We start from the raw sequence: 16,883 nt of genomic DNA on the forward strand, positions 1-16,883 counted from the left end.
GGTGTGGCTCTCTTGTAATCTAACTCTAATTAAGCTCTCTTTAAAATGCCTGCCGGTAATTAAAACTCAATTAAAATAACCGAGCGTGCCACCTGGCACACTGTGGAGTGGCCAGTTTTGTTGGTGTGATTTCGTTAGTTTTTGTTAGACTAAGTCTATATCACATTAGGTAAATACACGGGTTATGATCTGTTTATCTACATGATTCAACTGATATCCATGTTCTCTGGTTAAATAGTAATTAATGTCTTCTTCTTCTTCGTTCTTAATTTTGGTGTTGGAAGGGATCCCCTCCAACATAATTAAGTGTACGTGTCAACTGGTTATGCGCCATTGAGGCCATTGACTCCGATTTCAGTCTGCATTTCTTTTTTTATTTGCCAAGAACAAACTAAAAGGCGGCAGTTGTTTGATTATGGAGTAAGTTGTCTCTTCTAAAAGAGTGGCTGTCCCCAGCTATCGAGTTGTCTCTCCTAGAAGAGTGGCTGTCCCCAGCTATCGATTTGTCTCCTAGAAGAGTGGCTGTCCCCAGCTATCGAGTTGTCTCTCCTAGAAGAGTGGCTGTCCCCAGCTATCGAGTTGTCTCTCCTAGATGAGTGGCTGTCCCCAGCTATCGAGTTGTCTCTCCTAGAAGAGTGGCTGTCCCCAGCTATCGAGTTGTCTCTCCTAGAAGAGTGGCTGTCCCCAGCTATCGAGTTGTCTCCCCTAGAAGAGTGGCTGTCCCCAGCTATCGAGTTGTCTCTCCTAGAAGAGTGGCTGTCCTCAGCTATCGAGTTGTCTCTCTTAGAAGAGTGGCTGTCCCCAGCTATCGAGTTGTCTCTCCTAGAAGAGTGGCTGTCCCCAGCTATCGAGTTGTCTCTCTTAGAAGAGTGGCTGTCCCCAGCTATCGAGTTGTCTTTCCTAGAAAAGTGGCTGTCCCCAGCTATCGCGCCTCATCTGCCTCATTAATATGTCTGTAGACTAACTATCTTTGACAAAAAGTTTAGAGGAAAACAGTGGCGCTTGATGATAACAATCTTAATCCTAACCTCGATGACCAAAGATTCAAACACGGTAAAGTCATACAGAAGTTTTATATTTACGTGGGCGTAACACAACGAGGCGTAGAATTCGGTATTGATTTCGTATTCGAATGTCAAGAAAAGAGACATGTGTATGAAGAACATATTCCAGAACAAGTACCAGAACATGTGCCAGAACATGTGCCAGAACATGTACCAGAACACTGTGACACAACAGACGGCCGCCCATGTTCGTGACGGGGTTACGATCTGCTTGAAGTGGAGAGGCAGAAACACGGCAACCAGCCTCTCCACTGTGATCAGCATGGGCAGGGTGAGAGAAACCCCGCCCGACCCGTAGTCCATGACGTGAAAGATGTGGTACAGCACATACAGGAAGTACGACACGGAGCGGACGTACGGGAAACCTTCAACATCCGACATGATCTCGTAGAGAAGTTTCGGCACGCTGTTGTAGCTGGTGAGGTAAGTGATGTTGCTGATGGCGAGGGTGGTGTGGTACAGGACATTCAGGTTGTACATACGCCTGCTGTAGTGGACACCTACATTCATTGTCACTGTCAGCTTATTGATGTAGGACTCTACACCAATATACAACAACTGCTACAAACCTAGCTGATTATACTCAATATCCTGAAATACTGGAACATTTAATTTATTTTCTCTGAGATGTTAAGAAAGTGGTTCTCAAAATATTCTGTTTATTTGTCAACTTGATTTAACACTCTGCGCACTAATTAGATACTATTATTATTAAGTCAAATTTTTGTGTGCTCAGGAATAGAAAATAGGCCCAATTAATGAATTAACCAAGTTTTCTCAGCTATAGAGGACTAGAAGTATCATGACATTACAAAATTAAATAATAAGTAGTTTTACGAAATCACGAATATGTCGACATTGATCAGGTAATTAAAAGTTTTAAAGTTTGGTTCGCGATGTAGTGAAATTTAATTTATACGCTGTATCGATCTAGAATTAGTTATACTATTTTTGTCATGTACGTTTATGTTTAATTCGGGAATTAAAATAAATGCGTTTGGTGAAGTCTGGTATGATAGCGAAGAAAATTATTATCGACGTTTTGTTTCGCTGAAAAATAAAATCGACTCATTTAATGCAATCTTTTTTTACATCGACGTGACGTCGCTTCCGTGACGTGACGCTCAGACTTATGTCGGCACGTGACAACGTCACGCCTGAGGCAAGAAGTTGATTGGTCATTCACCAAACGTCAGTTGAAATCTCAATCACATCCAAGTTAGATCTAATTGGTAGTTGGTTTATGCATTTAAAAATTGAGAGCTCGGCAATTTAGTCTGTATTTTATTTAATGACGAACTACTTGTTGAGTCTGATTAGTAAAGTTTTCTTTAAATAATTGAAAAAGTTTAAAGGTAGAGGATAATTTTTTTTATACTTGGCTGACCCTGAAACTTGCGTGCAGTTGTAGTGAGTAGATAGGTTACCATTGGTGGTGGTTGGATGGTAGGTGATGTCACAGAGTAGATAGGTTACCATTGGTGGTGGTTAGATGGTAGATGATGTCACAGAGTAGGTAGGTTACCATTGGTGGTGGTTAGATGGTAGGTGATGTCACAGAGTAGGTAGATTACTATCGGTGGTAGTTTGATGGTAGGAGATATTACAGAGGATTTACTATGGTGTTATTTAATCCAAACAGGCTATTTAGTTGTTTGTATATTGATTGGTTTGTTTCTCACCGTTAAGAAGCTATTTTGATTTTTTTTTCGAGTTACATTCTTCTTAGGAGACAGTGAAAGAATATCTAATTTTTAATCTAATAATTGATATAATTGTCACTAAAAATTAATTAAAAGATTACCAATTTCATAATTTAATTCTCTAACGGCTGGCCGTTTAGTGTGAGCTGGTCACGGATCGTTGGTTTCACTAAGAAAGTAAAGGTCAATTCCCATTTTTGCTATAACCATACACAGGGCAGATGAAGTAGAGTTCATGTGATTTTCGACTTCGGCATATGAAGGGATGAGCGAGGGTGTTATAAATGCATGTCAATAGTTTTCCTGTAAAATATATGTCGTTCGTTTAAAAGCTGTAAAATATAATTCGGTAGAGAAAGTAAAGGCGGCTGGGCATGGTGCTGACTACATTATCTCCTTGTTTGTCAATTTAAGTTAAACAAATGAACTCTTCTTTATCTGCCCCATGTGTCTTGAACACGAACGGCAAAAAAAATTAATAAAAAATTCACACATTTAAAATAAAAGTATGAACAATAACAAACGACAGCTTAATCCTTTACGATTAACTATATTAATAACAATATTTCAAGTTTTATTATTATAAAAGGCGTAGATGAAGTATTACACATTTATATTCGTTCTATTACAGGTAATCGACTAGAAAACTAAATCACGTTCACTCTGGGTTGATAGAAGTTACGCTTGGAAACAATCAAATGCAGGACCTAGCAGGTGTACACCAGAAGAACTACAGCAGTACGGCTGGTGCTGAAGACGATGTCCAGACAACTGTCCAGCTGGTCAGTGATGAGACGACCGAGCTCGTCATGCGAGTTTTGATGTACGGCGTCACGCCCACCATCTCCATCTTTGGCATCATCGGCAACATTTTCACCGTCCTGGTGTTGTGGAAACACGGCTTTAGGAAATGTTCCAACATCGCCTTGGTCTCCCTGGCAGTCAGCGACGTGACGTTCCTCATTGGCTTCAACAGCGTGCCCAAACTTCTCTACGAGATCGGCTCTAGTCTGGACGTGTTTACCTACAGCAGGGGCGTGTCCTACGTCTTGTTTGTCCTCTACCAGATCTTCCACATCATGGACTACGCCTCTGCTGGTGTCTCTCTCTGTATACCTGTGCTCATCACGTTTGAGAGACTCATGGCTGTTTTTTTACCTTTGTACTTCCGACAGGTGGTAACGCCTCGTCGAACGTGGGCAGTTGTGGTCTGTCTTGTGGTGTTTTGGTATGGTTTCTTTATCCACACCAGTTTCTATTCCGAGTTTGACTACCGGTTTAGTCTGGAACTGAACATGACGGTTGGGGTCATACAGCGGTCAGCTTACCACTACAGCAATGTCAAGACCGTCTTCATCCTTGAGGAGACCTGGTCACTGCTGATGATGAAGATACCACCGCTGTTTACTTTTATCGGCTGTTTGGGCATCGGCATTAAAATAAAATTGGCGTCCATCAAACGGACACACATGACAAACTCGAGTTCAGGCGAGGCGTCGTCCAACCGTACAACCAAGATGTTGCTGGCTGTGTGTACACTGTACACGTGTACCTGCGCCATCCTGTCCCTACCCACATACGTACCCCAGTATTTTTACTACACCATGACCACCGACGCCCCGTCCAACTTGGGCACGATCCTGTACCAGGTGATCAACATCGTCTTGTGTATCAACAGCTCCTGTAACTTTATCATCTACGTCGTGATGAACAAAAACTTTAGGCTCACCTACAAGGCTCTCTTTGTGAGACAAGAAAAACTTTAGAATACAGGGCTCTCTTTGTGAGACAAGACAAAATTTAGACTACATGGCTCTCTTTGTGAGACAAGAAAAACTTTAGACTACAGGGCTCTCTTTGTGAGACAAGAAAAACTTTAGACTACAGGGCTCTCTTTGTGAGACAAGAAAAACTTTAGACTCACCTACAGGGCTCTCTTTGTGAGACAAGATAAACTTTAGACTACAGGGCTCTCTTTGTGAGACAAGATAAACTTTAGACTACAGGGCTCTCTTTGTGAGACAACAAAAACTTTAGGCTACATGGCTCTCTTTGTGAGACAAGAAAAACTTTAGACTACAGGGCTCTCTTTGTGAGACAAGATAAACTTTAGGCTACAGGGCTCTCTTTGTGAGACAAGAAAAACTTTAGGCTACAGGGCTCTCTTTGTGAGACAAGAAAAACTTTAGACTACAGGACTCTCTTTGTGAGACAAGAAAAACTTTAGGCTAACCTACAGGGCTCTCTTTGTGAGACAAGACAAACTTTAGGCTACAGGGCTCTCTTTGTGAGACAAGATAAACTTTAGACTACAGGGCTCTCTTTGTGAGACAAGAAAAACTTTAGACTACAGGGCTCTCTTTGTGAGACACCTTTAGACTACAGGGCTCTCTTTGTGAGACAAGAAAAACTTTAGGCTAACCTACAGGGCTCTCTTTGTGAGACAAGAAAAACTTTAGGCTAACCTACAGGACTCTCTTTGTGAGACAACAAAAACTTTAGGCTACATGGCTCTCTTTGTGAGACAAGAAAAACTTTAGACTACAGGACTCTCTTTGTGAGACAAGAAAAACTTTAGGCTACAGGGCTCTCTTTGTGAGACAAGAAAAACTTTAGACTACAGGGCTCTCTTTGTGAGACAAGAAAAACTTTAGGCTCAGCTACAGGGCTCTCTTTGTGAGACAAGATAAACTTTAGGCTACAGGGCTCTCTTTGTGAGACAAGAAAAACTTTAGACTACAGGGCTCTCTTTGTGAGACAAGAAAAACTTTAGGCTCACCTACAGGGCTCTCTTTGTGAGACAAGAAAAACTTTAGGCTACAGGGCTCTCTTTGTGAGACAAGAAAAACTTTAGGCTCAGCTACAGGGCTCTCTTTGTGAGACAAGAAAAACTTTAGGCTACAGGGCTCTCTTTGTGAGACAAGAAAAACTTTAGACTACAGGGCTCTCTTTATGAGACAACAAAAACTTTACAGGGCTCTCTTTGTGAGACTACAGGCCTCTCTTTGTGAGACAAGATAAACTGTAGGCACACCTACAAGGCAGAGGCGTAGACAAGAAAAACTTAAGACTACAGGGTTCTCTTTGTGAGACAAGAAAAACTTTAGACTACAGGGCTCTCTTTGTGAGACAAGAAAAACTTTAGACTACAGGGCTCTCTTTGTGAGACAAGAAAAACTTCAGGCTACAGGGCTCTCTTTGTGAGACAAGAAAAACTTTAGACTACAGGGCTCTCTTTGTGAGACAAGAAAAACTTTAGGCTAACCTACAGGGCTCTCTTTGTGAGACAACAAAATCTACACAGTAAATGTAAAAAAAATATTTCAGACTGGAATTTTTTAAAAAAATTAACAATCCTTGGCCAAATAATAGTTTTAGACAGCAAACACAGCATAATATATCAGACAGATACAGAAAAGATATCGCTTTTAAATGCCCTGAAAATAAGAAAATAAAACTAATCTGCTCTCCTTCATAAAAGCTTTAGTCGCTCAAGACATCTTTTACATAATACGAGACGAACCGCGGCATATCATATGCCGCTATTTAGTTGTTTTATTTTCTACTTTTCAGTAATTCATCATTTTTGAATTCGACAGTACCAATGCTGCCACTGAAAATATTTGCTTTAAAACACTATCAGTAGGTCGTTAAGGACGATAACCCCCCCCCCACCCATCTTTCCCCCAAAAACTACCCTACACCACCCCCCCCCGTGGAAGCAGCCTCATCTTAGTTACCTCCCCTAAGTTTTAAATCGTTTCGAACTAAATTATCTGCCCCTAATAGCCGTCATTAAACTCGACTCTACGATTGTAAACATTTAGCGTGAACCACAGCTCACCAGACCATGTTGGGGTGGGGGTGGAAGGGATATGCATAGAGAGGAAGAGAGGGGACTGCTAGGCGCGCTTACAGCTTGGTGTTTTATATGGTCTCCAAGAAGAGAATTATATATATAGATAGCGTGAATGCAGCCGTCTGTAATCACTATTAACAGACATCAGCAAGCCGATATTTGATACGATTATAAACATTCTCGTGAACCACAGCTCACCAGACAGAGTGATAGGGTCTAGCTAGTTATTTCCCCTTCTGTTACTGAATATAGTAATCTATCGAGTGATTTAATTTTGTTAACTCTCCTTAGTTTCGAAACCGTTTAATTAATTTTTAATCACTAATTAAACATCTAATTAAATTAAAAATTAGATAGACTTGTATTGTCATCGAAGTGGAACGAGATAGCTGCATTAGAAGTAGGTCAAAATTGAGTTACTAGATCTGCCACGAATCCATAAACAAACAAACAAACAAACAAACAAACAAACAAACAAACAAACAAACAAACAAACAAACAAACAAACAAACAAACAAACAAACAAACAAACAAACAAACAAACAAACAAACAAACAAACAAACAAACAAACAAACAAACAAACAAACAAACAAACAAACAAACAAACAAACAAACAAACAAACAAACAAACAAACAAACAAACAAACAAACAAACAAACAAACAAACAAACAAACAAACAAACAGACATTTCGAACTAATTAAAAGCTTCTACAAATTTTGGTAACTAGGCATAACATAACATAATTTCACAATCTTGAAAATGTTCACAATTTTTGTTCTTGCACAATTAATCTGGACTAAAAATATATTGCTTTTTTAAGAATAAGGTTAGATTAATGGAAGGTTAGATTAATAGAAGGTTAGATTAGTGGAGGGTTACATTAATGGAACGTTAGATTAATGGAAGGTTAGATTAATGGAATGTTAGATTAATGAAAGGTTAGATTAATGGAAGGTTAGATTAATGGAAGGTTGGATTAATGGAAGGTTAGAATAATGGAAGGTTAGAATAATGAAAGGTTTGAATAATGGAAGGTTAGAATAATGGAATGTTAGAATAATGGAAGGTTAGGTTAATGGAAGGTTAGATTAATTGAATTTTAGATTAATGGAATGTTAGATTAATGGAAGATTAGATTAATGGAAGGTTAGATTAATGGAAGGTTAGATTAATGGAAGGTTAGATTAATGGAGGGTTAGATTAGTGGATTGTTAGATTAATGGAAGGTTAGATTAATGGAAGGTTAGATTAATGGAAGGTTAGATTAGTGGATTGTTAGAATAATGGAAGGTTGGATTAATGGAAGGTTCGATTAATAGAGGTTAGATTAATGGAAGGTTAGATTAATGGAATGTTAGATTAATGGAAGGTTAGATTAATGGAAGGTTAGATTAATGGAAGGTTAGATTAATGGAAGGTTAGATTAATGGAAGGTTAGATTAATGGAAGGTTAGATTAGTGGATTGTTAGATTAATGGAAGGTTAGATTAATGGAAGGTTAGATTAATGGAAAGGTTAGATTAATGGAAGGTTAGATTAATGGAAGGTTAGATTAATGAAAGGTTTGGTTAATGGAAGGTTAGATTAGTGGAATGTTAGATTAATGGAAGGTTAGATTAATGGAAGGTTATTTGAATATTAGATTAATGGAATGTTAGATTAAGCGAAGGTTAGATTAATGAAAGGTTTGATTAATGGAAGGTTAGGTTAATGGAATGTTAGATTAATGGAAGGTTAGATTAATGGAAGGTTAGATTAATGGAAGGTTAGATTAATGGAAGGTTATATCAATAGAAGGTTAGATTAATAGAAGTTTTAATCTGTGTGATTGTCTAGAAATGTCTGAAGTCGGTGGTCGGCGGTGTCGATTCGGTAAAGCTCATGAACCGAAAAGTCGCGAGTTCGAACCCTAGGGCAGATGGTGCTCGACAGCTGGGGATAGCAACAAAATCAAACAACTGCTGCTTCGTAGTTTGTTCTTGGTTGGACAAAAGAAAAGCAGGCTAAGACAGGAGTAAACAGCCCAAATGGCTCATTATGTAATACTTAATTGTGTTAGTATGAATCCATTCCACCACTTGAATTAAGAATGGAAATGAAGAATTCTTAAACTGTTCCTGGGAAATGCTTGTAATAAAAAAATTGCAGATTGTATGAAGCCTGTTATATAAGAATTTTGGATGCAGTATTTGGTAAATACAAAAATGGTGATAAAAATCACACGATCCTTATACAATTTTACAAGACTGGATATCTTTAAAAATGTCTTTAAACTTTTTAAAATAATAAACAAAATTTTATTTAAACCTTTTTTTATTTATTTATTTATTTTAAAAAGTTTAATTTAATTAAAGAAATTTTTAAAGATATCCAGTCTTGTAAAAAAAAAAAGTATAAGGATCGCGTGATTTTTATCACCATTTTTAAAAACATTTTAAAATAAAAAAAAAACAAAACAAAACAAAAGTTTTAAATAAAATTTTGTTTTTTCTCTACCTACCGTTTATAAATTTAAACAGTCAGGGGAAGCAACTTGATCTATTTTCTCAAACACGTTAAAATAACTATATATTCCGTGTGGTTTAAAAAAATAAAACGTTGTTGTTTAGTACTTTACGAGGGATAACTAAAAAAATGAAAGAAAAATAATATGCAGTTATATACTTTTCAGGTTTTAGAATTATTATTTGACTTCTGTTTGAATTAAAACATCACACCTTTAAACAATTAATTTTTAGACATTTTTAAACGTGTTCGATCATCGAAAAAATTATTCTATTATCAGTCAAAGCTTCATTGCCTAAAAGGCATAATTTTATTTGAAAAAAAAAAAACAATAAATAATAAAAAAAATAAATATTTGACGTTTTGTATTAGTGAGGCAGAAAATAAAACAAAAAGTATTAGATCTAGTTCAGGGTTTGGCAACATGCGCCTCCGAGCCGCATGCGACTCTTTTGACGTCGAGATGCATCTCTTTAGCTCCCTACACAAATATTAATAATTGTATTATTTTATGTTCAAAACTCATAAACATATTGTTCTACAACACTCGGTAATGAACGATAAAATAATAAACATAAACAATAAACACTCGCTATTCCATTAGAATATTTAGTTACGCCATATTTCAATATACTTCCTATTAACTTGTCTATCCCAAAGTGCAATATTCAACTTCATGGTGGAGATCACAAAGAAACTAAACGAGCTAAATCTAAAACTGCATGGAAAGGAAAACCCTATGCCTTGCTTGGATTAGATGATTGTTTCGAAAAGACAAAAACAAATTAGATTAACTTTGAGCTATTTGGAATTGATGCTGGTTCGCTTCAAATTAAATTTCTAGATTTGAAAGCGAAACATTTGTGGATTGGTAAGTTCAGAGATCTCAAGAGCAAGTCAGATGATTTGGAGGTCCAGTAAAACATGCACGTTTCACTGTACAACTGGACAGCTCTAAAAGAAATGCCGCAAGTTTAGGCCCTACTATGTGACGCATGGAATAGTCTTGCTGGATGCTATAGGGCTGGTAAGTAGGTAACCAACCAGTTCTACGGCTCAATAAAACCTGCATGAGCAATAAAACTGGTTGATGACCTACTTACCAGCTCTATAATAAGGTGAAGAATTTGGCATTTGGAGTGCTGACAATCTTCGGGTCAACATATTCATGCGAGCAAGCGTTTTTTTGCATGAATATAATACAAAGTATAGAAGCCAACTGACAAATAAAAATCTAGAGGCGTGCTGTGAAAGTGAAAACAAGTTATTAGCCAGGTTTAAACAAACGTTCAAAAGGCATGCAAGGCGAAACTGTTGTAAATAGTATTTAATAATTAAAGTCATATACTTTAATTACTGATTTTAGTATTCTAGCAGAGCTAGATACAATACTTTAATGTATGCATTTAATGTATGCATATTTCATATTTAAAATATATATATATATATATATATATATATATATATATATATATATATATATATATATATATATATATATGTGTATATATATATATATATATATATATATATATATATATATATATATATATATATATATATATGTATATATATATATATATATATATATATATATATATATATATATATATATATATATATATATATATATGTATATATATATATATTTATAATCCTAATCAAATATCATAATATAAAAATGTTAGTGGCTCTATAAAAACTGGGATATTTGGTAAATTGTAACTTTTGGCTCTTCCGTCCCTAAAGGTTGCCGACCCCTGATCTAGATCTATGCGTTAGTAAATCAGCTAAAATGAATGAATGTAGGCTACATGTAAAAAATAAATATTACTATTGTAAATCTGTATCAGTCCTCACGCGCCTATGATGAAAACTTTAATAATAAAGCGAACATGCAAGGCAAACTGACGCTGTAAATTACATGTCTGAGGCAATATATATATATATATATATATATATATATATATATATATATATATATATATATATATATATATATATATATATAATTTTTATTTTTAAATACTGACTTTGACCCCCCCCCCCCCAAAAAAAAACAAAAAACAAACCATAATTAAAATACTGTCTTTGAGATTTGACAATAAACGACTTGGTGATAAGGTTGACTACCGCTTTAGTAGTTAGGGGAGATGGCAGTGATGATCATGACAGCGATAAAAAAAGATGAAAAGGAGGTGAAGAAAATTTATCCGACTTTCCGGGAATCTCTCTTTTCCTAATCGGAAATCCACTACAAGCACGCGGCAGGTGAAGTAGAGTTCAACTGTTTCCGTGACCTCGACATGTGAAGGGATAGTATGGTCAGCACAATGCCCAGGCGGTCGTTACTTTCCCTAACGTAAGTCAGGTACCCATTAGAGCTGAGTGCGCCCAGGGACGTGCTACGACTCCAGCCAGGGACCCAAACTCGAGAGTTTCGGGATAGCATACGAACACTCTACCATTCGACCACGTCGTCCTATCATTGTTACAAGTACTAGTTCAAGTGTTAGTAAAGGCTTGAGGTGGATTAAAAAAAAATTAGAAACCAATTAGCTTAGCAAAAAAAAACAACAACTAACTCAATTCAACTTGCAGACCTCATTTAAATAATGAAATAGAAAAAGTATAAACTCAATATTTGGCCAGGCCAGTTGGACGATTTAGAATATGAGCTTTCAAAGAGTACAAAGTTCAATAGAATTGCGTAAGGTTTTGGCAAGCAACGCTCATCAAAAAACACTTTTTAGAAGTTCAAATGGAAATTTTACTATTCAGTCAAGCAAGCAATCGTCCCTTAATCCTAATTTGTATTGTTGGGCAAAACGATTTATTTTCTCGTAGTTTCCTGTCGTCTGACGTTGCTGCTCCGAGTAGTTCTGTAAGGAGCAGCCAAGAGCAGACTTTGTCTTCCCCTTCTTCTCCTCCCTGGCACCGTGTCCGGCATTATTGTTTGGATAAGCTGTTGGTTGCTAATAATGATCCTATACGCAGTGAGGGCGATGAAGCATGTGAATCAGTGAATCGATGTTTAATGTGCTTAACATGTGAATATCCAACTGTCAATTGTAGCTGAATCTCAGCAGGGATGCTAAGATGAACTTCTAATTACCTAAGAGCTGTGGACCTACACAATTAGTCTGTAAAAACTAAGGCCTTCGTTGGATAAGTTATAGGGTAGCCGGACGTTTTCCTGAAAGACACCAGCCCGACTGCAGTTGCCCAGAAGACTGTTTGCCATGATAAACACACCGAATAGACGTTTGGCCCAATTGAGACAAATGGCGGAATGGACTTTAACTGTTCTGATGTAAGGTTCTGTTGGCGGTTGTTGCTGTTCTGATGTAAGGTTCTGTTGGCGGTTGTTGCTGTTCTGATGTAAGGTTCTGTTGGCGGTTGTTGCTGTTTTGATGTAAGGTTCTGTTGGCGGTTGTTGCTGTTCTGATGTAAGGTTCTGTTGGCGGTTGTTGCTGTTCTGATGTAAGGTTCTGTTGGCGGTTGTTGCTGTTCTGATGTAAGGTTCTGTTGGCGGTTGTTGCTGTTCTGATGTAAGGTTCTGTTGGCGGTTGTTGCTGTTTTGATGACATGTTTTGGTTAAGTCTGGTGTTTGTGATTCCTTGAGTTAACGTAAGGACACCTACCACACCTGTACTGTACGAGCAGCCAACGCTACGAGTAGGTCGTGCTGTCTAGCATCAAATATCAGATATCTGTTACTGGCACTCAGCTATACAGGCTCACCATGTTCGCAACACTGACAATGCCAGCTATAATAAGTACACAACACTGAAGTGATAATTTAAATATGTACACAACACTGAGAATTTCATTTCAACATGTACACACCACATACAAAATATTTGAACATGTACACACCACAGACAAAATATTTGATTATGTACACAACACTGACAATATCAGTTGAACAAGTGACAATGTCACAGAACTAGTCATTTATTCCGGTGTATCCCCCCCCCTACCCCCGGTAAATTAAAAAAAAAATTCATTGCCGATAAATCTTTGTGTCAGATTTAAGCCCTGACTAGCCTAAGGGAAACAACTCAAATTTAAATGGCTGCTCTAATTTCTCCGCAATAAATTGTGTTTACACCGCTGCTCACCGATTAACCCGCCTGTATCGATTCCTGATTAACCTCGTCTGTATCGACCTCGTGTGTATCGATACTGACTCTAAGTCACCTGGTGAATGCCGGTACAATAACGTGACTTGTTGCTTCCGGCGTGACACTATCACGTGCAGGCACAAGTTCGAATATCGAGTCAAACAAATCTGACACGTGATTATTGGTCTTTGTTTTTAAAACATTCGAGTTGTGTCCCCTGTAGCTGAACCCATTAAACCAAGATACCCGCCATGACAATTTCTCCAATCTCGTGAACGCTACAATTACTAGACTTAATCTTGGGACAATTTAAAATCCGCTGAATATAATCGAAATTCGATACAGCTGCAAAAAATCAGACGATTTTGTGCTGTCTTTCAGTCCACGAAATAGTAAATTGTTTAATAGCAAGTAATCGCTAGTCCCCATTGGCTTGCTAATTGGCTGAGACTTGACTTAATAAAATGTTCGAGAATTATTTGTAATAAATACCTGATTGCCAGTCCCTAAAATTATTCGATAGATATATAAACATTGTTTAGTTTAATTTGATCTTACAATTTAGAATAGAAAAATAAAAAATGTAAATGATTAAATAAGTTGTAACTTCTATAGACAAACTAAATAAACTAGAGGTTGCTGAGTTGATTTTGCCTGTGGCTTATCAGGTAAATCATAGATGGGTCAGAGACACAATTACGTTGAAGTTAAAAAACAATAACTGTTTGAACCTCTACCTACTTTTGGCATAGTCATATACAAATCTAGAATAACAGCTTAGTGGTTTATTTATATGTGTAAGCTAATCGGATGATCTGTTGTAGGCCTGTTTAGAGTCCAGTAGGGATCAGCGGTTCAATCAACACGTTGCCATGGACATTCACGCTGTGAATGAAACCCTACCACAAGAGATCCTCGTGGAGATTTTAAGCAAGGAACAAACGCAGGAAGTTCTCCAGATCCTCATGCTGGGGATTACCCCGGCCATCTCGCTGTTTGGAATTGTGGGCAACACCTTCAGCATCATCGTCCTGGCCAGGCAGGGGTTACACAAGTGTTCCAACATCCTCCTCATCTCCCTCGCCATCAGCGACCTCACTTACCTCATCGGCTTCAACAGCGTGCCCAAACTTGTGTACGAGATCATGTCAGATGTTGAAGGTTTCCTGTACGTCCGCTCCGTGTCGTACTTCCTGTATGTGCTGTACCACATCTTTCACGTCATGGACTACGGGTCGGGCGGGGTTTCTCTCACCCTGCCTATGCTGATCACAGTGGAGAGGCTGGTCGCCGTTTTTCTGCCTCTCCACTTCAAGCAGATCGTAACCCCGTCACGAACATGGGCGGCCGTGTGTTGTGTCGCAGTGTTCTGGTACATGTTCTTCATACACATGTCTTTTTTCTTGACATTCGAATACAAAATCAACACTGAATTCAACATCTCGTTTGGTCTAATCAAAAGATCTGCGTATCATTACGCTCACATCGACATGGTGGCGATGTTGGAAGAATCAATGTCCTACATGGTCATGAAAATCCCTCCTGTCTTTACACTCGTCGGCTGTTTGGCCATCGGTATCAGAATCAAGGTCGTATCCGTCAAACGACAAGCGATGATGTCCAAAAACTCAAAAGAAGCTTCGAGCAACCGGACGACCAAGATGTTGCTTGCCGTCTGCTCCGTGTACACCGTGGCTTGCGGCATCCTGTCGCTGCCCACGTACATCCCCCAGTACATGTACTACACCATGACGAGTGACGCCCCCTCTAACCTGGGTAGGATCATGTACCAGGTCATGAACATCGCGCTGTGTATCAACAGCTCCTGTAACTTTGTCATTTATGTCGTCATGAACAAAACATTCAGAGACACGTACAAATCTCTGTTTATCGTTCAGGTCTTTTCTAAGACTAAACGAAAATAACCAGATATTTTTATATATTTAATACATGTTTATTACTAAATTAAAGGGATTTTTATCTGGCTATTCAAATGTGTTTGCGTAATAAATCTCTCACTGTTAGCCATTCTGATCTTGATGTGTTAAAATTCTATTTGAACTATTTTAGAATAGGACAACAAAAAATGAGTCAGTAGAAAGGTAAATACTTAAGAAATTATGCTTTGTAGTTGAAATCTATTTATATGCTTACTTATATTATTATATACTGAAAAAACATATATTGCTAAAAACAAATACATACCTCTGTTACCTTGGAATCAGGAATGTCATTTAGATGGTGTATAGGTCATTGAATTTTTGAGTAAGTCATCTGTTTGATTTTATATAAACTGTGTCATTTAACATAATGTTTGTGATTTTTACATAGATATATACATTCTAACAAGACCTTTAATCAAATACTAAACTTGAGCTTGTAAAAAGATAAAAAAATAACAACCCCCCACTCCCTTTTTTACAGGCGATGAAAAAAAAAAACATTTTTATTATGAATCAAGAGGGTCAGGTCAACCCCCCCCCCCCTGAGTGCTAACATTAACCCTAACCCTGAGTGCCATCCCTCTCTATCCCACATAAAATATTCATTTTAATTTATATTTTATATACCATAGGACACATCTAAATGTAATTAACTGTGAATATAATACTTAATACAGACGCGAAAAGCAAATATCAATGTAGTTCTTACAGTCGGATCCTCGCTATAAAGTTCAACACGGTCAGATAATATCTCAAGTACTAACGTGAAAGTAAAAGCGATACAAAAATAAACCGGGAGTGATCTCCCCTAAACTTTCTCGAATATTCTTATATAACTTGGAATGTAGACATGATTTTTAATTACTTAAACTTTTAAAAATAGAATAGAATCTCATAGAAAAAAGAATTGCGCACCAAGCGAACGCCAAAACAAAATGTGCATAATAGTGCGCAATATTATTAGTACTTTATAAATTTACATGCGTTTTAGAGACATCGGAAATAGCGTAAATTAGTACTTCCGGTCAACGGAAATTACTCAAAATTTGACAGAAGGTAGAGAATTAGATCTTTTACTTACATGTGAAATTTCATTTATCTATCTGAAATAATACTCAAGTTATAGGCGTTTGAAAAATTCAAAGTAGGAAAAGTACCACTTCCGGTTATCGGAAATCGCTCAAAAGTTGATACGGATCTACGATTTTGATAAAATACTTACATATGAAATTTCATCAACCTAGCTGTAACGGTACTCAAGTAATCGTGTTTACACAGAGAGACACACACACAGACACACAGACACACAGATACACACAGACATACGGACAAGATTGCAAAACTATGTTTTTCCAACTCAGAAAGCCCTAAAACGTCGAGATTTGCAAAAATGTAGTTTTTTTGCACGATTACAAGACTTTCTCTATACTTCGTATATACGAGAAAGTAATAAAATGTAAAGTTGTGAATTAAATTAATTCAAATCTAACAGATTTAAAACTTTTATGAGACAATATGTTTCATTTCGTTAAATGTAACGTCAAATGTAGGCCCCCTAATTATATTTTGTACAATAAGCTTCGTTTTCTGTGAATTTATATGTTTCTTACACATTAGAAAAATTAGATGCCGTGAAATCGTATTAAAAGCTAGTATGAAAACTGATTTCATAATTTATT

The 16,883-nt window shown here is 37.2% G+C and overlaps 2 protein-coding genes across 2 annotated transcripts; both read left to right on the forward strand.

The window, feature by feature from the left end:
* The first annotated feature begins 3,465 nt into the window (after positions 1-3,465).
* LOC131927800 (galanin-like G-protein coupled receptor npr-9) lies at positions 3,466-12,245 on the forward strand. The gene is made up of 2 exons (XM_059283627.1): positions 3,466-4,512; positions 12,210-12,245. Exons 1-2 carry the CDS (start codon positions 3,466-3,468, stop codon positions 12,243-12,245), a joined length of 1,083 nt encoding a protein of 360 aa, XP_059139610.1.
* A 1,888-nt stretch (positions 12,246-14,133) lies between these two features.
* On the forward strand, positions 14,134-15,186 carry LOC131927801 (putative G-protein coupled receptor B0563.6). Its single transcript, XM_059283628.1, has one exon. It carries the CDS (start codon positions 14,134-14,136, stop codon positions 15,184-15,186), a length of 1,053 nt encoding a protein of 350 aa, XP_059139611.1.
* The last annotated feature ends 1,697 nt before the right edge of the window (positions 15,187-16,883 follow it).

This window comes from Physella acuta, unplaced genomic scaffold, assembly GCF_028476545.2.
Source record: "Physella acuta isolate Inbredline_101_S28 unplaced genomic scaffold, ASM2847654v3 ptg001441l, whole genome shotgun sequence".
Taxonomy (NCBI): domain Eukaryota; kingdom Metazoa; phylum Mollusca; class Gastropoda; family Physidae; genus Physella; species Physella acuta.

Excerpts from the sequence above, each read along its gene's own strand:
- LOC131927801 (XM_059283628.1), top strand. The coding sequence starts at position 14,134 with ATGGACATTCACGCTGTGAATGAAACCCTACCACAAGAGATCCTCGTG.
- LOC131927800 (XM_059283627.1), top strand. The coding sequence starts at position 3,466 with ATGCAGGACCTAGCAGGTGTACACCAGAAGAACTACAGCAGTACGGCT. Across the intron at positions 4,513-12,209 it reads TCACCTACAAGGCTCTCTTT|CTGAATCTCAGCAGGGATGC; the intron begins GTGAGACAAGAA and ends TGTCAATTGTAG.